This window comes from Colius striatus, chromosome 18 (genome assembly GCF_028858725.1).
Source record: "Colius striatus isolate bColStr4 chromosome 18, bColStr4.1.hap1, whole genome shotgun sequence".
In the NCBI taxonomy this organism is placed as follows: domain Eukaryota; kingdom Metazoa; phylum Chordata; class Aves; order Coliiformes; family Coliidae; genus Colius; species Colius striatus.
In genome coordinates this window covers 7,234,915-7,257,869 of record NC_084776.1, presented here as the reverse complement: position 1 = coordinate 7,257,869, position 22,955 = coordinate 7,234,915, and the positions used below count along the sequence as shown (strand labels likewise).

The window sequence follows — 22,955 nt, the reverse complement described above, 5'->3', positions numbered from 1 at the left end:
AAAGACAGCACCAGGTTATTTCTGTGCCCTTCTTCTCTGGGTTCCAGAGCTGTCAATATGGGTTAAAGCTTGGGTTTGCAGCCTCTGGTCTCTAGTGTTATCTAGGCCCAAAGAAGCAGCAGGTTGTGCTCTCATCCAGACAGGGATGTCCAGAGAAAGCACTTACATGCAACCCCTCCCCGCCATGTTTCAGCTCCCTTTCTCACACAGGGGGTTGCATTATGGCTCTCCCTGCTCTTTCCCTTCCTAGCAACGTCTTGGCCCTTTGTTCCATTCTGTGCTCCAGCACCTTGCCCAAGAGAAGGTCACAAACCTGAAGGATTTCATAGATGCAGTCAATCTCATTCTGATTCTTGGGTTTTGATTGATCTCCCATGAACCGCATCAGAGCTGCAAAGCAGAGGTTAGTGCTCAGGTGTAAGCAGAGGGGATCCTGCCATGGGGCAGGCAGGAGACTAGAAAATGTCTTGTCAGCTTTTCTGCTCCATGGGCTTGCATTGGACATGTGAGGGTGATGGGGCATCAGTCCAGACAGTGTGAGTTTTTGGACACTGCGCTGGAGGCAAAGTGCATTTTGGTGGATGCTTTCAGGATGGACACAGGCGTTATCAACTGCAGAGAGGCCTTCAGAGACACCCTCCTCTCACAGCTTTCATTCCACACTCTGAGCCCCAGGATGCCTATGTATGGCCACCAAGGCTGTTTCTCTCACCCCCTTCCAGCCCCTGCAGCGTTGTGTCCTGGGGAGATACTTACTCCTGAAGTTGTTTGTAGAGAGCTCATTCAGCTCACTGTCAGCATACTGGAGCAGAGAGGCCTGGATTGGGACCTGCAGAGCCGGAATACAAGGGTAAACTGGGAGGCAGATCACACAGAGCTGTGCTGCAGCTTCACAAAGACAGAGCTCCCAGTATCATGCAGGCAGCACTGAAGAGCAGAGGACACCTGCACTTCTCCAGACTGCAGCCAAAGATCTGCCCTCTGCACTTTTGGCATGTGAGGACAAAGGCAGAGGCAATGCTGAGCTGGGATTCTGGCTGTAGCCATGGGAGGAGGCTGAGCTTACCTTGGTGTACTGCACCAGGTCAGCTGCATGCTTCTTTTCAGCAGGTGTCCCCTTCAGTCCCTGCCTAGACAGAGGAGAGGGAACATGCAGTCCAAGAAACATCCCTAGAAATGGCTTAGTGAGGGTCAGAATACACAGAAGGGCTCACTGCCTACTCACATGGACTGAGCCTCTCGGAAGTAGGCTGTGGCGAAGTCCATCATGGTGTAATGATCACCAGCAGGCACTAACATGATACTGCTGGGTTCTGACATCAGGCTGGGAACAGAACTCTGCAGGGACAAGCAGCAAACCCACCCTAAAATTTCAGCTGAAGAATTACAGTGTGTATTCTCATCACCTGCCAGACCTGGAAAGGCCTCATCTGTGGTACTCCCTTCCCACTGTGACAGTATCTGAGTGTCTGTCTGCAAGGATTAAGCTGTCACCCTCTTCCTTCCAGCCCTGGATGTCAGACACCACCAAAACCCATCTGACAGCTCCCACAGAATCTGCCCATATCCTCTAGAAGCCCCTCACCTCCCTGCTGGTGTTCTTGTCCTCTGGGGAAGCTTTCATGCTCCTCCTCAGCCTTCCACGCCTGTCCATGCTGGTGCTGAGGTAATCAGGGGCTGCAGACAGTTGCACCAGGCTGGTGGGGAAAATGCCACAGCGGCCGCCGGTGGAGCCGAACAGCCAGCCTGCAGAAACAGAGCAGAGGGAGTCAGGAGCCAGGGCAGCCACCAAGAGAGATGAGCACTGAAGCATTCTACTGGCAAAGGAGAACATCAGGCTGACCAGGCTTTGCTGCAGCCTATGATAACATCCCCTATAACAAGGCAGTTGGAGCAAGGTGGGTTGTGGTCAGAGAATGACAGAGCTGAAGGCTGACCATGCCAGCCTTTAACAGTGTGCTTTCCTCTGGCTTACTGGCCAGCAGCATGTAGAGTTTCTGGACACCATGGGCCCAGCAGGTCCCTGAACCCCAATCTCAAAGCCTCTGACCTGGCTCCACGTTTTGCATGGGCAGTAACTCGATGAGGTCACCCTTCTTGAAGCTAAGGAGGCTCTTGTCATCCGTGATGTAGCTGCGCAGAGCGACAACGTAGTTGGTATCCTGGGGAAAAAAAGCAGCGGGTCAAGTCTTGTCCCCAGGATGTGAAGGACTCAGACCATGTCATTCCATGGACTCTCAGATCCATGTAGAAGGCACTTTCATTCCCTACAGCTGCTCCCTTACCTCTCTCAGCTTCTGGATGAAGAGTTCCACCATGGCTTTGATGCATGGAGCCTTCAGAGAGTGCAGGCGGAGCTGCTCTGCCTTCAGAGAGAACTCCAGGGTACTGCTGCTCTTCAGTTCCACTGACAGCACATCTGCAAAGCTGAGAACACAGCCAGCATGCTCAGGCTCCTGCCAGAGCTAGGGATGCAGATCATGGGGATAGGAGCTCATTCCAAGGACTGAGAATGGGGACAGGCCTCAAGGTGCTCCAGAGCATGGCCTTTCACCAGCACTGTATTACAACAGGAGGAGCACCAAAGGCTGCTCGTGGCTTTCACTGTACCACTCTGAGGACCTGCCTTGTGATGACATGCATGGACCTGACTCACACCTGGCACTCACTGCAAGCAAAGCACAAGGTAGGATGGAAAGGGAAAGGCCAGATGCATTAGAAGGAGAGTCAGCGAGTCATAACTGGCCTAGGACAGCTCTAGAGAGCACAGCAGAACCAGGGGGTTTTCAGCTCACCCATTCAGTTTGCCTCCTAACACTCTGAGAGTACCCTGCACATGACAAATTATCCTGCAGCAGCCAGTGCCCTCTGGCTCACCTGTAGCTGTGAAGAATCTTCAGGTGCTCAGGGTTGTAGCCAGCAGCTTTCACCACCTTCAGCAGCCGCATGCCTCGGTGGGAAACACCCAGGATCTGGACATCACTTCCATTTTCTCCCTTTAAACCATGAAATGTCAAGAGGTGTTAAGTCCAGAAAGGCACCAAAGGGGCAGAAGAATGAGTCTTGTGTGGCCAAGCAGGGAAAGAGATCCCAGATGAACTAGAGCCACACAGGTAAAGCAAGCCCAGGGTCTGGTGAGAAGATTTAGACTCACGTGAACTGGGAAGAGGCGGGAGAAATAGTTGGCCCAGTTATCCCGAGCAGCCAGGACAATCCTCTTCTTAATCCCATCCTCCTGAATGGCCTGGACATCATTGCCAACCCGCAACTGCACTAGCAGGGTTACAAAGCAGATGCTTTCTCAGTAAGACAAAGATGGCCAAGTCTTGATTACAGCCTAGCCAACGACATGCAGAGGTGAAAGGTTACATCATCACTGAACACACAAGTCTACTACTAGTGTCTTTGCCCCTCCCCATGAAGCTCTTGTCAAAGAAGACAGATGGGTTTTGAGAGAACTCAAGATCCCATTCTCAGGCCTCAGTTCCCTCTCCCCACAATAAACATATCAGAACTGAGATTCTCTGCCTCAGAGAACTTTCAGGGGCATTTTCTGGCCACTTGGAATAAACAGACATTCCTAAACTGCCCTACACAGCCCACACAAATGTGCTTTCTAATTGCAGTGACAAACATTTCTCCTCTGCCCAAAGTCCTGCTTGAAAGGGCTTGGAGGTCAGTTCCTCTGGCATGGGCACAAGGAGGAAGGGGCTGTTAATTACTCAGTAGGTCTTTCATCTTGCGCTTCTCGTCCCTGGAGATCCGAAAGCAGGAATCGGAGAAGGTGTCTCGCATGATCTGCAGAGGAGGGAAACAGAGGCTTCCATTGAAAAGGCCACATGTTGGAGCATCTGAGGCTGTTAGACTGAGTTTCAGAGAGAAGTGAAGAGGGGCTTGACTGGATAGACCTAGAGATGAGACTAACACCACAAGGGATGCAAAAGTGAAGGTAACTTATGCAGTGTTTTATTCCCAAAGGGACAATGAGCCTTGACTTATACCCCAGTACATACCTGTTCACACAGTAAGTTCAGACAATAAGGATGGCTGAAGTTTTCCTTGGGGTAAAACACCTGCAAGAGGAGGATAAAGTCAAAAATGATGTTACAGATATTGCAGAAATAGCTCCTCAGGGATGTTTTCTAATCTGTATGCCCTAATGCCAGAGAGGAGTGAGTTTATCTCCAAGACAGGCAGGGAAGGAGCAAATCAATCAATCAAAGGACCAAAAGCCAACTGGTGAAACCATGGGATGAACCCTGGTCATTCAGTGCACTCTCCAGTACTTGATTTTAAATACATTTGTAATGTTTTTACAGGCAAGCACCAGGCAATAACAACTTTACTTTGTTGGTAGGTTTTCAGTGCTTTACAGAGAAAGGAAGGAATCAGGGAAACTGAGACACAAGGGTCAGTAAGGCACAGTAGGATCCAGATCTCCTGTGAGGTGATCCCCTGCCTCTGACTCTGTGATCTCCTCCCAGAACTATCTCAGTGCTCTTATACCACACAGGGTGCCAATGATCAAAAGTGATTTGAACCCAAGGTGGGACCAGTTCCCTCCCCCACTGCCTCAGCTCATGAACTGAACCTCTTTGCGCAGAAAGATCTTCCAGGCAGGGCTGGCGTAGGAAAAGCTGACACTGCTGGTAAGCTTGTACAGCAGAGTCTTGATCCTATCATCTTCTTCCACTGTTACAGCAGAGTCTGTGTGAGGAGAAAGAGCAGTGAAGATGGGCTTTGCTGACTACAGGGTCACCTTCCCACCTGCCAAAGAGCTACCAAGAGAAAGGGGACAGTGCCATACGCCTGACTGAAGGTTACTGTCAAGAAGCCTCTTGAAGGTCAATGATCAGCTAATGTGAATTCATGTACTGAACAGCCATCCCGTGACTAACAGCATTCCTGATAGCATTTAGACTTGTTGGATTAGCCACAAAGTTCAGTGCTCATAATAGAAACACTCCAGAGATAGGGAGCACACAGTTACTCAGGCAAGGTATTACCCCTGTGCTTAAGGCTGGTGAAACAAGTTTCACTTTATGTTGGCATAAAAAAGGTACTAAAGTTTTCAAAAGGACACAGAAGTTCTGGTAAAAGGCATCCAACACTTGTACTGGATTTTCTGTCTGCAGGAGGACTATTAATGCCAGGCTCAGATTGAAGGCAACTGTTCAGAGGCATTGCTTTATTGGGTAGGAATGTCTTCATTTGCGCACTCCCAGCTTTCAAAACTTCAGAGTGTGTAGACAAGAAGTGTAGTATATCCCTCAGTTCAGCTGTTTCTGTATCACCATGTAGCACGTGGGGATTTTTCAGGGTTTTCCAGTCACTTCCATTTACTTTCACAGGACTTCCTAAAGAAACCCTTTTTTTATCAAGAGGGGGAGTGAAACAGGGAAATTTGCTCATACCAAGGAAGGTGTTGCAGGATGGAGCCCTTCAGCAATATGTTTGGCTGACTGTTCCTTGCATGTTATGCAATGTGATGCTGCTGAGAGCTTTAAACAGCTTGAAATGCATTGGTACATGTATCCCAAATGACTCAATAATACTTTCAAACTACTGCTGAGAAGCATCAGCTATGCCATGTCTTAGGTGGGCAGTATCCAGACACTCTTTATGTGGCCAATGTCCAAAGTCTCCCAGGCTCTCATTATCCCTCTGAGAAACTTCCTTCATTCCTCAGCCTCTCTAAGGATGCTCCAGAGGCTCTAGAGAAGGTAAAACATCTGCCTTCCGCTTACTCCCTGGTCTAAAGTCCATCTGTTGAATTGCAGCATTGATAAAGTAATTATGCTTCAGGTAGGCAATAAAACATATTATGGACTGGACTTTGATAAAGCTGTAGCCCAAAGGTCCTTTCTGCCATCAGCTGCATTTTTCAGAGAAGCCCAGCCACTTCTCCATCTTTTATGCCTGACATCCTGCACTGTACTGGGAAGAGTGGGAAGAGTTAGGGCTAGAAAGTGCCATGCTGATTACTGGGCCAGACTGGAACTGTGACAGTCTCTCTGGTTTCACACAGCCCATTCAGGCTTTGGCCAGATGTGCTGTGACTCTCCTGGACTACTGGGCTGATCTGACCCCATCCCCACCCTGTCCCCTGCTATCAAATGGCCCTTAGGTAAAGTCAATACTCACTCTTCCCTGTGGATTCCTGCAAGCCTTGGTTCCCAGGCAGGAGAGGTGAAGGCAATGGTGGGGGAGAAGGGGGAGCAGAAGGGGCCTGGGAAGCTGGTGGGGTACTTGGCTGTCTGAAGATAGACAGGAGGGGCAACTGCTTCTCTTTGATAGAGCTGGAAGCTGTGCTTGGCTTGGGCTTAGGAAGTGGTTCTGGAGGTGTTTTCTTCTCTTGTGGCAGAGGAGATGGCTGCAAGACAGCAAAACCATTTGACCCAGTCATTCTCTGCATTACTGCTCTCTGTTCTGACTCTGCTGTTATAAACCATCCCTAGGGCAGCAGTCCAACCCTGGAATCATGATCTGTGTGAACAGGGATACCAGAATCTTCAAATCAACTTGTGGTCTACAAACAGATGAAGATCAAACCAACCCAGGTGCAGAGAACCAAGTATTGGAGACTGAAGCCTCCAGTTGGGAAGGGGGAAAAAAGACATTAGTGGGCAAGACCTTGGTGCCAAATGGGGGGAACAGGAGTTTCTTGCTTTCATATCAGCATTAAACATACCACAGTAAGACCTGCTGCCCCAGAACCTTTTCTGCAAGACTTCAAGTGACTATATAGACTGGAACCAAGTCCAGAATGGGCAGCAGCATGGTATGAACTCACAGCTATCTAGTAACCCAACAAGAAATCAACTGGCTGCTATTTGGAGGTTGGATAGACAGGCCCTCTCTGCTGAGCTCTTAGGGTGAATGGAGAACAAAGAACTCACTGCTCTGGGAGGTGGGTGGTTCATCATTCCCAGCTTGGCCAGAGCCTCATTTTTGGGGTCATTCTTCTTGAAGAACGGCTTGGACACTCTCCTGTGAGGGAATGGGGAACAGGGTTACAGGGGCTACAGCAGGGTTGCAGCCACCATGGAGCTGTGTGGCAATGCTGGGGTACAGCCCCAGCCATCTCCTGGCTGCCCCTCACCTGGCAGGCTCGATGGGCTGGGGCTCGGGGGCTGGTCTGCTCTGGTACATTTTGATGATGTTGCGGATCTCCCGGCTGGGCGCAGGCCGTGACTCGGCGCCCAAAGGCTTCACTACAGGTGCCTCCTTCGGCTCTTTTGGAATCAGCTTTTTGGGCTTTGGCTCAGGAGGTGGCAAAAGAGGAGCAGGAGCTATTGGGAGATGACAGCTTTAACCAACACACCAGCAAAGACCCAGGAGAAATCCCTTTACTTCACTTGAAGGTCTCTCTCTTTCACCCCTAGGCTGACTGGCCATGGCCTTCCACCACCTTGCTTTCTGATATCACTTCCCAAAGCTCAGGCTTTTCTCTCCTGCTAAGTTGCAGATTCCCAGAAGAGCCAGATCCTTTCCTCCTCTGGCTGTATCCTGGCCTGATGCTCCTGGAAAGTTCCTGCTTGTCAGCCTGACTGAGTCTCCACTGCACAGCATCTCACCTTTCTGTGTTTCAGGGATAGGCTTCTGTTCTTTCTTCTCCTCCTCCTCTTCCTTCTCCTGTTTTGGCTGGGGATTTACTGGAGGGGTCCAGATTTTGGTAGGAGGTTTGACTTTCTTCACTCGGATCCTTTGCTCTCCTGCATAGAAAGGGGCACCTGAGCAGGTTAAACCCACAGCCAAAACCCATAGCTCCCACTCTTGTGTCAGCCATCAGAAGCCTGTGCTTTCTAGAGGCAAAGGAGGATGTGGGAATCACAGACCCAAAGATTTGTATAAAACTGGCAAAACAACACCTCACAATCTGAATTACAGCCCACTGAGTAGGCACCCAAAAGTCCTGCTACACACAGCACCAGCAGCTCCCACAGGGATTAGCGGGGTTCTTGACCAGCAGACAAGAACATGTTGTTATGCCAGAGTGGCTGCAGAAACAGCTGTTATGATGAGTGAAATTCCCAAAGTGGTAGATGCTCACCCATCTTCTGAAAATATTCTCTCTTCTCCTGGAAAGTTTCCCGAGGATACTCATCATCTTCACTGTTGGAGGACTGGTATCCCGTGTAGTCATAAACCTGCAAGCATTTCACAGTATGGTTAGTTGGCACTACCCAGCAGGTACCTCTGTAGTGTCCTTAAGTTCAGAGGTGATCTTCCTTTGCTGAGTTCTGATCTAGAACTTCTCCTCAGCAAGGTGTCTCCCAAGACATCAGTCTCTGACCTGAGGAACCATCAACCAAGTCCAGAGAAGGAGGAGTATGTTATAGGCCCAAGACAGCTTGCTGGAATATAAAGAACTGAGAGTGATGAATTCACCTATGGAAAAATCCAGATCAGCTGGGAATTATTTTAAGTGGTTGGAGTGTTTTTTAGTGGCTGGACTTGATGATTTTAAAAGTCTTTTCCAAACAAAATGATTCTATGATTCTATTTGGCCAACACTGCAGCAAACCTCCATCAAGGTTTGATCCTGTGTCCTAAAGACTCAGCAAGTAGAGTTTGAAATGCCTCAGTATCATATGTGAGCGTAGCTTTCTCCTCTCCTCTCCTCTCCTCTCCTCTCCTCTCCTCTCCTCTCCTCTCCTCTCCTCTCCTCTCCTCTCCTCTCCTCTCCTCTCCTCTCCTCTCCTCTCCTCCAACCTACTGCCACATTGTAAGGGAAGCAGAGCAAATGCAAATCACGAGATTCAAACCAAATTCACCACCACTGTTTGTTTCTCATACCGGTTTTTCTGCCTCAGCTGGTGGTTCTGGAGCCATAGGTGGTGGTGCAGCATTCTGGCTGCTGGGAGGCTTCTTGGGTTTTGGGGAAGTGACTGGTGCTGGGGCTGGAGCTGGGGCTTGTGGCTGACTTGAGACTCTTGGCCTTGAGCTCTCAGGAGACCGTTGCCACCGCGGCTGTTGCAGCTGCTGCTGTTGCTGCTGTTGCTGGGAAAGGCTCATGGCTTGAAGGGTCATCTGCTGGGCCTGAAGGAAGGAATTGCAATGTCCCACACAAACCCACCAGCCATCAGTCAGGCTGTCCCATTCTTTTGCTGACAATCACAAAACTTCTACACAGTCGAGTGCAAGTTTCCCAGTGTGGTGGGCAAGGCATGCTCCCACCTAGCCAAGTGTGCAGAGCTCCTAACAACACCCCAAAAGCTCAGCTACCAGGGAAATAGCCTGTGACCTCCATGAACTCACAAGGGACAACAAGAGGATTCCCAGTTCTGCAGTCTTAAATAATCCCAACTCTATATAGCTAACAGAACAGGTCCAGGGCAGGAGGGCTAACTGCTTCACAGCACGTCCACCAGTGCTTTGTCCCTCCCCAGTTCCTGGGCCCCTCCCAGCCAGTCCCTTCCACTCACCATGAGCATGGCTTGCTGGTTGATAAAGGCTTGCTGTTGTGCTGCTAACTGATTGGGATCTACAGCTGGAACCACAGGCTGAGGCATAACCATGGCTGTGGAAGACACGTATGTCTGCAAAAGCCCCCAGGCAATTGTTCCCCACAGTGTCTGAGCATCAGCCCAGAGCTTCAAATGCACAGGCTCCAGGACAACAACCACCCTTCCATCCTCTTCCCCTGGATAGTTACTGAAACACTGTGTTAATACCTGGCATAGGTGCTGCTGGCATCATAGGCATGGCTGCTGGCATCCCCATCATCGAAGGCATGGGCTGGTAAACTGGTGCTTGAGTCATTCCAGAGAAGCCTAAAGGTGCTTTGGGGGAATGACAGATGAGAGAGCCCTCATCAGTCCCACAGAGCACATGGCACGGGCTGGGCACCCCTGGTTCTCTCCACATGCACCAACAGGGACATGTGAGTGGTTTATCTCTTCACACACAGCAGGACACAGCAAAACTCACGTGGAAAAAAAAGAAACCAAAGGGAAATGTGTGTCCTGCCAGACTTTACAATAGCAACATCCAGACCCTGCTTCTGCAGTCTGGCTTGGGACACCACCAGCCTCATGAGCAAGCACAGTAACTCCTGACTAGGTATGATTGCAGACAAGAGTTTCTCTTGAGGGCTGGGCAAACATCTCTGGGACTGCCACATCTGTATCAGTCTCTTTGCAACAGGTAGCAAGGGTGAACAAACAGTACACAGGCCTGTGTGGCACTGTGTATGGTGTGAAGCAACTCTGGGGTGAAAGGAATTCCTGTGCTCTCAGTAAAGTCCCACAAAGCAGAAACCTGACACTGAAGGCAGTGCCAGCAGAGCAAGGGGCATGGAGATCAGTCTCAGCTAGGTATGAGTGAGCACACAGCACAGGTCTATGGAATCATGATGTCCTTGCCAGTGAGGATGGCCCAGGGATGTCTTCACGTTCCTCATGATCTAAGCAGCCACATGAGCAACAAACTGGCACCAGGCCAGTGATCTGTAGTAGGGCTTGACATGCCCCAGAGCCTCTACAATAGTCCAAAATAGCCCCAGCCTCAGGAATTATCTCAACAGGACATTCCCCACCTCTCTGAGACAGCTGGGTACGTGACTACACACAAGGACTTCTCAGTGCCACTAATATATCAGTGTCTGACTCCACCCTACTGAAAATGCCTGAGTCTCAGCTCCACAGAAATGAGGAAAAGAAACCAAACACACAAACCAGAACCTCTGCAGGGTTCAGACTTACTAACCCAAGGAATAGCTAGAGACGATGGGAAAGTCTGTAAGGAAACAATAAGAAGATTAAACCCCTGCCCTGAGGAATACAGCAACTCTTTTGTGAAGGGACAAGGTGAATGGAAGGTGAATACAGTAGCAATGAGTAATGGCCTAGAGAAGAGGTGGCATGGGTCAGAAGCAACCTACCTGTTGCCTTGACCTCAAGACCAACTCTGGAGAGAAGCTGAAAGCAGAACTAATCTGGTGCCTTTACCTAGCTCCTTCCCCAAAGCATCTGTCTCCCAGCACCTGGGAGTAAGGAGTGCAACTTCTGATGACCCCCACTAAACACCAATGCTCTTCCTGAATCAGCTGAGCCCATGCCATAATGAGCATATAAGGGACTCCCTGACTTGTGCTCACTGAAGCTCATGTAGCCCCACAGGTGTTCCCAGCTGTCCCCATCCCCTTACAGACCTGTAGAAGGAAAGATTCCTCTCTGTGTGGGTCCAATTTTCCCACCTCCCTTCATGCGTCCAGTCAGAACCTCTTTGTCCTCCATATCCTGCATCAAGAAAAATAAAAGAGTTGTCTGGGCTCAGAGAGACAAACTTCCCAGAGGGAGAGCCATCCAAAAGCACACCTGAGCAGAGCAGAGGTAGAGTGAACAGGTAGAGACGTGTGTGAGGGAGTCACAAGGACGAGAGAGCTTCAGGTAGAAAGTAAGAGGGAACATCCAGGGACTTACTGATACTCTGGAGCCTTGATGCAGCACAGTGCTGAAGAGATCATCCACATAGTGATCCAAGCCCACAGGGGTCCTCGAGTTATCTCTGAATCTTGAATCTAAGAGCAGAGAGATCTGATGACAAGGCAGGTAAGGAACATTCCCCTGCCTCTAGTCCCATATTACACAGTCATGTTTTGGAGTTGAGCCCTTCCTTGCTCTACATCAAGAAGAATCACCTGTCTCCTCCTCTGCTCTGATTTCCTGGCTGGGGCCCATCTGGCCCTTCCCAGTCCTATCTACAGTCCTGGGAAGAGCTTACCTGGATAGAGACTGTTGAATCCTGGAGGCAGGCTAGGTGGTGGGAAGGTAGGGGCCCGTATGCCTGGAGCAGGAGGGATCCTGTTGAATAGGAAAGTGAAGACAGTATAGAGTGCTGAGAGAAAGGCAAGTCACTGGGTGACAGGGCCACAAGTGGTGGGGCAGGAGGATTAGGTGACTTACAAATCCAGGTCAGAGTTCTGGAAGAGGCTTCTATCCCTTCCTGGAGTGATAGGGTATTCAGATGAGGACTGAGAGAGGATGCTGAAGTTGCTGGTCTCCTCCATCTCTCCCATGAGGTCCAGCACGAAGTCACAGCCCAGCAGGTCCTGCCATGTGTTGCCAGTGAACATGGAGATGGACCATCCCTGAGACTTCTTATCACAGCCACTGGTAACAGGGAAAGGAAGGAGACGTGTCCAGGTAGTCAGGGGAAAGGAAAACATGGTGTTCAGTTTCTTCTTGCTTTGTCTATCCTGGCTTAAGTCCTTAAGATTTAGGGTGTAAATCAACTATTAAGTGCCCAGGGTCAGGAAAAAGCTAGAACCCCTCAAGATTTATCCTTATTTCCCTTTTCATCTTTTCTTGGAAGCTGCTCTGACAGATCACACCAGTGATTCCTCTGTTCCTAAAGAGGCCCTCAGTTTGTGCACACAGATGTTAGAGTGAAGGAGAGAGCACAAGCCAGAGTGGGAAAGCAGTAGCTATTCCACAACTCACCATATAAATTCTAGCCCTGACCAGTCTGAACCTTAGAACTAGTGACAGCCTTTTTCACAGCCATCCTCTAGCAGTACCTGCACTCAGGACCCAACCCCAGATCTTCTCCCATCCTCTGTCAGTACCTTGCACTCAGGACCAAGCTTGCATACTGCTCCCCAGTCATCCAGGACTCCACCTCAGCTGAGAACTTCTCCTCTAGCACAGAAAAGAAAGTCAGTACACACATTCTCCCCAGCAGGACCCAAGGCAACACCTAAACTCTGCAGGACACAGCAGAGCCCAGCTGGAAAGCCCTACACACTCCTGAGTGAGCTCCACAGGAGAGCTGAAAGCACATGGAGGGCTCCACATGAACACATTCACATCCAAAATAACTGACCTCATCCCTCAGCCTGAGATGCAGGTCTCATCAGGCCCAGACTTTGGGAGTTTTGGGTCTAGATTTATATGGGGGATTGTATCCCCCATGGTTGTACCAGCCAGAAGCAATTGGTGTTCTGATCCCTCTTTACTAAGCTGAGGGAAGTACTTCATGAACGTGGATTTCTGCTCTGGAAAAGTCCTTAGGGACTAGAAGATGGCAGAAGCATGAATTACCAGTAAAAGTATGCACATCCAGCACCATTTTCCCTCTCTTCTGGTTTGCATTCCACTCCAGCTGAGTGGGAGGGTAGGCCCGAGAGAGCGTAGAGTCTATCTCTGCATACGCTGCTGCTGTCAAGATCTTGCGCTGGCAAACAGCATTGTAGCCTTCCATGCCATGGTCTGACACAAACCTAGGAAGAGGCAACTACATTTAGCACGCTGCTCATCTCTCTTAATGTTCATGAAAGTGCAGCTAGGTGTTTTCTGCTCCTTACTTCAGCAACGGCTTCTCCAGTGCTGGTGAAGGTGTAAAACAGCTCAGCAAATTCGCCATCAGGACCCAAGCTCGCTGGCTGTGCTCTAGGTCTGGGTTTTTCCATGCCTGGGTAACCACCTGACTGAAGATTTCATCACGTAGAGCCACATTATTCAAACCTCTCCAAGCAATGTAGTTGCCCAGAAATGCCTCCTGCCAGCCATGGAGATTGTTGTCACCAATGAACCGCAAGATCTAGAAGCATTGGGGGGAAAAAGCAGAGAGCTGTAACCTTCTGTTCCTCTCTGTGTCGTGAGGTGACAACCTGGGTTACACACACCAGGGTGTTTGTGAGCCTGGGAAGAGCAGTCAGCCACTCAGGATAAATTCTTGGGTTTTGTGTATCACTTAAGTTCTGGGAAACTTGGGAGAGGGTTTTCAATAGAGATTGGACCCTTACACAACTTCAGTCTCTTCTTAGTTATGTCTCTGGCTCAGAGTTTGCTCTTGGGCAAAATGCTTCCTCTTCTTTGGACAGAGTTCAGATACATAAGCAAGTTCCTGTAGGGTATTTGTTAGTGTCTGAGCCCACAGGCTGCCTGGCTGTACAAATATGTAAAAGAAATCTTAGACAGTGTCTAAGATCTTTTTCACACAGATCAGCTAAGCATGGATTTCATAGAATCATCATGAAATCCATCCTTAGCTGATCTTTGTGAAAAACTCAGGCATGAGGAGACACTGTCTAACAACTGAAAGCTAAAATTACTTTGGTGCAGTTAATATTACACCAAGTGATATGAGATGTGGTATCTCAGCCAATTCACTGAAGCAATGATTCAGCTTCTTGCCTCTGCATATCAACATCTTGGATGCTTTTGTAATTTAGATTTCTCACCCCCAGGTACAGAAAGATTTCTTTCAGCCTCTACACTTCAATATGTCATTAGATTAATTTTTGTCTAAAATGTGCCATTTAAATCTTTGTAGTAATTCCCTATGTATTATGGCTTTTGCCAAAGAAATAGCTGTCTTTTTTTGGACTAGCAACAGAGAAAAATCATCTTTGATCTTCAGGAAAAATAACAGTAGTCTGCTTAAACACAATGCTGTTCACAAGGCTTTGTTGAATCTTATGCCCTTCTGTAATTGGGATCATTAAGACAAAACAAGAGACTGGTTTGAGGTGTGACCTTTCCTAACGAGCTTATTTTAATTACATGTAAATCTCAAAAGGATTAGCAGCTTTACTTAGAAATGATCTGAAGTTTCATTCTGTTTTCAGAGAGTCAACACTACTGTTTTTAAGAAGAAATGTCTGTTTCACATGCAGAGAGATGAAGTAACACCATCCTCCTCACACAAACACTGCAGAATTAAGGTGTGGTTCCAGGTGTAGTGTTCTTGATGACAAAGTCCCTGCCCTTCCTCAGACTTTATACAACGGTTCACTGTCCCCTGTTGTGTACTCAAACAACTGTATGCCTGAGATGCAAGGAACAGATTTAGTATAAACCACAGCATGGAAAAGATATGGGTTAAAGTAGACTTTCTTTATGACTGACAGATAAGAGTAAGTGCTTGAGAAGACAGAGCTCTCTTATATTGACATTGCTACCTGGAATATTGGGAAACTAAGGCTTGGCAGTCTAATTCCTGTAAGTCCTGCCAAATTCTGAGGCTATGTCACCAGGCAATTCACTCTGATCCTATTGGTTTGTGGCTGGTCTATGCCTCACCAGGAACACAGCAACCCTAAGGGGCTGTATGTGATTTTTTCTAGACTGCTCCAGTGCCTAAATGAGTAAGTTATTCTGCTCTCCTAGCTCACTGAGTAAGGTAAGAATCGTAGCCACCACAAGCACCTTGTTGTATGACAGCATCTAAACATTGTCCTATGCCCACTTGTTCTTCAAGAAGACCCTGGTCAAGAAAACTTACCAGTTTGTTGATCTCAAGTGCACTCTCATGGTATTCAGGGTCCAGATGGGTTAAAGCATGCCTCAGAGGCTGCCCAGGGGCAGGGAATTCTGTCTTCTGCAAAGAAAAAAAGGATGGAGTTTGTTCCTGACACTAGAGCTAGTGTGTCTCCCCAGTGGGGAAGCAATAAGGAAATGTGTAAAGAGCTCCCACCTGGAAGTGTGACTTAATGAAGGAGGAGAAAGGATAGCTGTTGATGGTGGGTGGCAGGGAAAGGCCATCTTTGACCTTAACTTCTGGAGGCAATGTCTCAGTTATCTGGTTGGCGTGTGCTTTGTATTGAGCTGCAAGAGAAAGAGGTCTTGTGTTAGAGCTGGAAAAGCAGGCAGAGCACATCTGACTCACAGTGCAACTGGTAGCTAATGTGCACCTAACCTTGCCAAAGCACTGTACCAGCCCCTGCCTCCAGGGACACCCAGTCCACCCCTGCTGCCTCAGACCCCCAAGCAGCCACGTCCTCACTGCCTTGAGACCACAAGGCCTAACTTCAGATGAGAGTTTTTACAGCTTTGATCTTTCACTGTGGTAGCACCCAGAGGAGAGTCAGCACCTGCAGTTTCATTTCTGTTACGTGGAGTTCATAAAGCAGGAAATGCTGTTTCTGTGCAGTTACTGCTGCCAGTGCTTCAGTAAACAGTTAATGACAGGTCTTTATGATGAGGCACTGCATGAGGAAACTACAATGGATAATAGAAGAGCAAAGATCTTCATAAATGAAGAGATTTCTCAATGTAGCAGAGCTTCTGTGCATTCCTCTGTCCCCAAACCAACATGTTCACTGGTGCTTTCCTCCTCCATGTTTGCATCCCATCAGCATTGATTTTCAGCAGTTTCAGTGCAGTTTGTTCCCTGAGCTCAGTGATCCCTGGAGGGCCAGGATGTATGAGGTATTTGGGAATCCACCACAGTTTGCTCCAATTCACAAGATGACTCTTCTTGATTCTAATTCATTTTGGTTGGAAAAGACCTTTAAGATCACCAAGTCCAAGCCCTCCCCTCACCCTGCCAAGCCCACCACTAAGCCATGGCCCTCAGCACCTCAGCTATGTGTCTTTGCAATAGCTCCAGGGATGGGGACTCCCCCATCTCCCTGGGCAGCCTGGCACAGGGGCTGACAGCCCCCTCAGGGAAACAGTTCTGCCTCAGCTCCAATCTAAATCTCCCCTGCTAAAACTTGAGCTCACTTCCTCCTGTTCTATCACTTGCTACTTGGGAGAGGAGACCAACCCTCACCTCACTACAGCCTCCTGTCAGGGAGTTGCAGAGAGTGCTCATGTCTCTCCTCAGCCTCATCTTCTCCAGATTAAACACCCCCAGTTCCCTCAGCAATTCTTCATGAGGCTCTGTGCTCCAGACCCTTCCCCAGCTCCAGTGCCCATCTCTGGACACACTCCAGCCCTTCAGTGTCCTTTGTGCAGTGAGTGGCACAAAACTGAACTGAGCACTCGAGGTGCGGTCTCACCAGCATCAAGTACAAGAGGACAATCACTTCACTGGTCCTACTTCTAATAGAAGCCATTTCTTACTGTACTATAGAGAAGGCCAGAGATATAGCTGTCATTTTGTTAGATGCTATACCAACATAAAGAGGCAAATCAATGCCTCAACTTAAATTGCACAAAGAGTTACAGCGATGAAAACAAAACTGCAAACAAGGTCAGGTCGATAACTTGGGAAATCATTTCAGTCAGTGGTGATGTAAAAACAAACAAAAACCAATAAATCATCCCAAGCAAAACACTTCCCTTAATTGTTACATGTTACATTGTTCCTACCTACTTCCATTTTAAAAGAGTAATTACTTTTGAACAAATGTCTTCTAACAAAACCCCAAAATACTTGAAGTGTTGAAATTGTAGCTTTGACTTCTTCCCCTTCAATTTCCTTAAAGATTTTAAAGCAGAAAACAGATGGGTTTAAGTCCTCACACCCCAGATATCCAGCTCTGCAGGAGACCTGGGTTCATTAAACAGTTTGCTGTCACATAGTTTTGACCATCACTGTCATCAGCCCTGTTAGCACAGTTCAAAGGAAGAGCTGGAAAGGTAACTAAGATACTGAATTTTCATCTGGTGTTATTCTCACTGGTCCAAGTCACTTTTCCACCGTGACGTGTTGAGAAACAATATACATGACACCATCTGCCTTTATCATGTTTACAGTGCAATAATAATAAATCAAATATAACCCAGGTGACAGACAGCTGGTAGAACAGCACATACTTAAACTGTTAGCAAACAAGGAAATAAAGTAAAACAGAGGGGGAAAGGAAGAGAAGGAGGAAGGATTTCTCACCTTCAGCCAGCTGCAGGAGGGCAGCAAGCTCTGCAGGGATCTCCAGTAATCCCACATCCTGTGGAGAGGGTGAGCCTGTCAGTCACTGGGGTATCAGCAGTGAAACTACATACAAACCCTGGGCTGTTCTGCTGAGACTGGGTAAAGCTGCCTGTGACAAGCTGGTCACAGCAAGGATTGAGTATCTGAGCAAAACCAGTAACCTCTGCCTATGCAACAGCCAGAAACATTGCAAACAGGGAAGTCTCATATTAACACAGGTATATGACATGGGTCAGCAAAGGAGGGAAAGGTGAGTAATTCCTAAAAATATTAACTGCCACAGGGGGAAGTGACAGCAAAGTTGACTTTCATTGACTCATCTCTCACAACTAACGAGTTTGGCATCTTGCATGGAAGAGATTGCATTTGAAGGGTAAGGGCCATTGCCTCCTGCTCCTTTTTCTGCATTTTTCTCTTTCAGTATCCAGGAATGCTACAGCATAAAGAAAAAGAGCCCTGAGTCTGACATTTGACACATGCCACTATTTTGGATGTTGCTAAGGAAGTTCAAATCCATACCTGGGTAATTCAGAACGGAATCTGGCCAACAAGCCTTGATTTTTCACTGTTTTGCGCCTTACATGATGCAAAATAGGAAGTAAATGGGCCAGTGCATCAGCATTAGTGGCTGTATATAATGTCAGTTCAGGGCATTTCAGACAGGGCTACTCAGATTACAACACAATGGAACCAAGTCTGACACAAAGCCTGAGATTTTGGCTTTTGGATTTTGTCTAAGATCTGCATAGTAAAGCCTCTACTCACCAGCCTGCTGTTCTAACATCTCTCTCCACATAAACTCTCAGCAGTGCTTAAAGACCAATTCACACCTTTTTTGATCAGTTTGATTTTGTTCATAAGAAGATACTTGACTTCAAGTCTAACTTTCAATGGTGCACTCAGGAAGTGGATTGTGAAACTCCACAGTCCTGGATCCACACCTGTAGAAGCAGCTGATATTGTAAGAGCACCAAGTACTTTGTATTCCTGTTGTTACTGACAAATCTGTGCAAAATTGTGGATGATGTCAATCCAGATTCCCTTGCTACACACATCACAGCAACTATATGCTTGGTCTAAACATACATAATGACATTAGTTAGCACTGTTACTTGTAGTTAGTGACAGAAATTAAACTTGTTAGGAAGCCTTTAATACCTCCACTCCTCTACAATACCTTCCCATCAATGTATTTGTGCAGAACTGTCTCATTCCCACCCTTCACAACAGAAAATGGTTATCAAAACCAGTCTTCCTCCCAGCTTCAAAGAACAGGTCCAGTGCTGTGACAGTACTCTTCCTCAGGACTACTTTATGATGCCTGACTATGCCCAGAGATTGGGAAACACTGAACTAGTGATATAGTTACATATCAGAAGGCTCTTTATACCAGGCTAAACTGCATTCTTGCTGCTAGGTTCCCAGCATATGTGTGGTCTGTGTAACCCTTCCAGACATTTTGCTATTCACCAGCAAATCTGGACTGTGGAGGTACAGGGGAGGGGAAACACACTGAGAGCTTGGCTGTTTTTAATCTCAGATTCTTCCAGTCTGCTTGACAACTTACCATTCCTTGGTTGGGACTCTCTTCTGTGTCACCACTGGCCAGAGATCTCCTTCTTTGTTTCCTTTCCTCTAATTCCTGCTGTTAGGAGGTGAAAGGGGGATGGGGGATAGAAAAAGAAGTATATGAGGTCACTTCCAGGTGGCATCCTACTTCAGCAGACACAATGACAGAACAGCTGCAGAGTTTGTCTTGGGACACAACACAACTGCAAAGCCCTTACTGAAAAGCTTTACTAAAGCAAAACTTTAGTGAAACACCACCTGACTTGTACAACACAATTCAACAGCAAGAGCCTTCACCACCTGCCCAGCATCCCTGCCACATCTCTTCTCCCTTGGCTGGTGTTTGATGTGTCTCAGAACAAAAGCACACAGAAGCTGTCAGAAACATCCACTTGCCTCCTCCAGTATCAAAGAATATAACACACCCTGAACAAGAACAGAACTTGTCCACAGAGAAGGACTCATTTAGAGAAAGTGAGAGGGATATTAAAAGCCAAACTCCCTTGCAGGTCTGTCCTTTCCTTCCATTCTCTTGTCCCCCAGCCTCACCACTCACCTGATTCCTACTCTGAGGTGGAAAAGGAGGGTCTCTCCCTCTCCTGCTTATCTGTGTTGCAGAGTGGTGTCACTAGATGTGAGGTTATGAGGGTTGGGCTAAGAAAGACAGTAGGCATGCTAAAGTCCAGAGGGCGGGACTGTGGGGCGGGGGGAAAGGAGGAACTTGGTAGCAGGTGGACTTTGAGATCTTTATTGTTGCTGTTGCATACACAGAGATCTCAGCAAGCAAACACTGGAGGAAAAGAAATAGATTCAGAAGAGCTGTGCTGTTGTGGTTACCTGGGAGAACAAAAGGCTGGATCCTATCCAAGTATGAAGAGGCAGGAACAGGAATAGAAACTCACACTGCTCTGGGCATGGCACAAGGAACCCTTGCAGTCTTCCAGCATCACTGGCCTTAACCCTCTGCCTCATCCTTTGCTAGTCATGCCAGCAGCTGTACTGGGTCCTTCCCCTGAGAGGCTGACAGCTATGGGGATGCTAGTTGCTGCTCTGAGGAAGAGTGGCCCAATTTCCTCTTCTCCATTTTCTTTTCAGTAGCTTGTGCAAAATACATTCAACCCATTTGACAGAACCATGGCTCTCTCCTGCACACAATTTCCCACCTTCCCAAAGCACTGCCATCCTGTTCTTAACCCACTATGGGCCCAAAAGGCCAAAGACACCAGCAGCCTGAGGTAGCTGTAAGGAGTCAGAGCAACATCACTGTGGACTGAAAAAGTCTTGCATTTCTAAAGTCATCTCTGCCCTGGCCTCACCCAGTTACTGGCTCTCTACTTTGAGCAGAAATAGTTCCCACAGTAAATCTTGTCCAGTGTTGTTACCTGGCAGTGCTTCCTTCTTTGAATGAAAGATCTGGAGATAAAAATCACAGTATGAAATTGCACCCAAGTCTTTTTCAGTCTTCTGTAACGTTTCCTAGAGGGATGTGAAAAGAGAAGAATTGCTGATGAGAGAAACAGCAACAGAACTGAGACAGACCATGGACTCTATCTGAGGGTGTGAGTCAAAAAGAACATTAACATAGTCAGTCAGTATAAATTCAGTCTGTGTTAAGCCTGGCCAGCTCTTTGATGATTTCCCTATATCCTTTACTCTAATTTCCATAGTATCAGCCTTAGCACAGGCAAGTTACAGTTTTATCAGCAGCTGTACTTTCCCTGCAACCTCTGCTCAGCGTGGGGAACCAGGCTGGGAAGTCTCCTCTACACTCAATGCAGTAACAGCATACCTCCCTGCAGAGCATGCCAGGAACCAGCATGAGGCTGTCCTGGGCAAGGACAAAGGGCTGCCTGGTCTTTGACTCCTGACCTTGCCTGGTAACCTCGGAAGTGAGCCTGAATGATTGTGACTTTCTCCTGGAGGACACGGAGGCGTCGGCGGCGAAGGAGCCGTCGGAAGTTCCTCTGCAGAGTAACAACGGCCCATCTCTGCCTCTGGTTCCATTGTCTCTCTAGCAGCTGCCTGGCCTTCTCCTTCAGAAAGACCTGGGCAAAGAGAACAGCTGCTGACCCACAAAAAAGCAGACAGCTTCTCTAAGAGTTGATCCATAAGAAAGCTGCTGGGTTATCTCTTCATAGACCTTAAGGCTCTCTGCTAAGGAAACTGCACTCTCTTAATTGGGAGGGCAGGAGGCACAGGTGCAAGTGACAGAGGTGGGTGCATTTGTGGAAGACAGGGAATCAGGGAGTGATGAAAGTGAGCAGGCAGGAAAGGCTGAAGCCCAGATCTCCATCAATGAATGCTGAGTAGACAAAGGGGTTGGCCATGCTACTACAGCAGCTTGGAGCCAGAGTCTCCTGTTTCTTTATCTGAAATGCTACAAATCCCTCCATCATACACCAGACAAGAGGCCAAGCGAAAGGGAGGTGAAGGCAGAGAGCCAAGCTGCCAGTGAATAGATGGCAGCCAGTGAGTAGATGGCTGGCCCTGTGCAACTAAGATGGGATTCTCCATAGGCATCACCTTTGTTACTCCAATCTGATAGAGATCTGAGAGGTTCCCCACCACATGAGACAGCACTGCCTCACAGCCTTCTCTCTCCTCCATGTGCTTTTGCCCAGCCAGGAGGCCATACCTGGAAGAGGAGATGTTGATGTGATGGAAGCCAGGGCAAGTTCATCCAGGCTTTGAGTGGTTGGGGAATATCAAGCCAGGACACCACTGTACCTGGCTAGGAAGTTCTGGAATGGCACACGGATTGGGTATCCCTCCTTCCTAATGTGGATAGCCTCCAGAATCCCAGAATGTCGCAGCTGACAAGTGACATACTCCACATCAAAGATATTTGACTGCTGTGAATATAAGACAGAGAAAAATGTAAACCAAGAAATAAAGAAAAGGGAAAGGAGACAGAAGGCAGTTTAGAAAGAATCTCCTTCTATTGTCCTGTCCTTGGGTTAGATTTGTTCATGCTCTCTGGGCAATGGAACGCAAAATCCAACACATCCTTTGGGCAAGAGACAAAGGAAGGGGAAGAAATGTTTCAAGCTATCACATGAAGCAAAGGAGTCCAAACCCCAATTGCAAAAGGAAAGCTGCTGGAGAAGACTGGACTTCAAGGAACTGAGGGCCTCCATATGGAACTCAGGGTGCTGCCTTACCTTTTGGGGATTAGGGGTGATGCACCGAATGAAGAAGGCATGGCTCCTGCAAAACAAGGAAAAGCTTTTGATCATCCTCCTCTCTCTGCTGACCTGGGAAGACTTCACACACTTCTGGGTGCAGCAACCAGCCAAGTACAGGGATGGCACCATAACAGTATCTCTCACCTTCTCAGCTTGGCTGTGAGGTCCTGCAAAGACTGCTGGAGTTTGGACACCAGTGTGGATGCCTGAGGCTTGAGCCCCCTGCCTCTGGTCCCCAGCTCCCTTTGCTGACTATAGGCAGCTTTAGCCTTTTGGAAAATGTGAGACACCATCTGCAAAAACCAAGAAATGACTAAAACTCCCTGAACTATGTGGAAAGAACAATCTCTTCTACTGGAAATTGTGGGATCACTCTCTGAGAGACTTGTCCCTAGCAGTGCCAGGAACTCAGCTGTATCCTCAAGCAATCTGTGCATTTTATGTGTGAAATCCATCAACTGCAGGCAAAGATGTCTTGTTCCATTCCCAAGCGTCCTTCAGTAGAGCAAAACTCCTCACTGTTTCTCCCAGTTCTCCTGACACTTAACTAGGACCTTTCTGCTTTTCTCATGAAAGTAATGACTGGCTTTTTAG

General features: G+C 48.0%; 1 protein-coding gene across 1 annotated transcript in view; it reads right to left on the bottom strand.

The window, feature by feature from the left end:
• The window catches only part of MYO15B (myosin XVB), a 43,520-nt gene that overhangs the window by 6,197 nt on the left and 14,368 nt on the right, over nt 1-22,955 (bottom strand). Inside the window, exons 15-47 of the mRNA XM_062011177.1 lie at nt 21,904-22,028; nt 21,700-21,811; nt 21,051-21,221; nt 17,566-17,623; nt 15,424-15,554; nt 15,232-15,327; nt 13,310-13,545; nt 13,047-13,225; nt 12,572-12,644; nt 11,911-12,116; nt 11,728-11,811; nt 11,427-11,524; nt 11,156-11,243; nt 9,678-9,776; nt 9,429-9,523; nt 8,800-9,042; nt 8,054-8,150; nt 7,578-7,715; nt 7,103-7,292; nt 6,900-6,990; nt 6,145-6,373; nt 4,592-4,707; nt 4,014-4,073; nt 3,723-3,798; nt 3,155-3,273; nt 2,878-2,996; nt 2,286-2,427; nt 2,051-2,162; nt 1,586-1,746; nt 1,226-1,338; nt 1,067-1,130; nt 757-829; nt 314-390 (exon numbers count right to left, since the gene is read on the bottom strand). Of these exons, the coding sequence (XP_061867161.1) occupies nt 314-390; nt 757-829; nt 1,067-1,130; nt 1,226-1,338; nt 1,586-1,746; nt 2,051-2,162; nt 2,286-2,427; nt 2,878-2,996; nt 3,155-3,273; nt 3,723-3,798; nt 4,014-4,073; nt 4,592-4,707; nt 6,145-6,373; nt 6,900-6,990; nt 7,103-7,292; nt 7,578-7,715; nt 8,054-8,150; nt 8,800-9,042; nt 9,429-9,523; nt 9,678-9,776; nt 11,156-11,243; nt 11,427-11,524; nt 11,728-11,811; nt 11,911-12,116; nt 12,572-12,644; nt 13,047-13,225; nt 13,310-13,545; nt 15,232-15,327; nt 15,424-15,554; nt 17,566-17,623; nt 21,051-21,221; nt 21,700-21,811; nt 21,904-22,028 (4,071 nt within the window). The remainder of the gene's footprint in view (nt 1-313; nt 391-756; nt 830-1,066; nt 1,131-1,225; nt 1,339-1,585; nt 1,747-2,050; nt 2,163-2,285; nt 2,428-2,877; nt 2,997-3,154; nt 3,274-3,722; nt 3,799-4,013; nt 4,074-4,591; nt 4,708-6,144; nt 6,374-6,899; nt 6,991-7,102; nt 7,293-7,577; nt 7,716-8,053; nt 8,151-8,799; nt 9,043-9,428; nt 9,524-9,677; nt 9,777-11,155; nt 11,244-11,426; nt 11,525-11,727; nt 11,812-11,910; nt 12,117-12,571; nt 12,645-13,046; nt 13,226-13,309; nt 13,546-15,231; nt 15,328-15,423; nt 15,555-17,565; nt 17,624-21,050; nt 21,222-21,699; nt 21,812-21,903; nt 22,029-22,955) is intronic.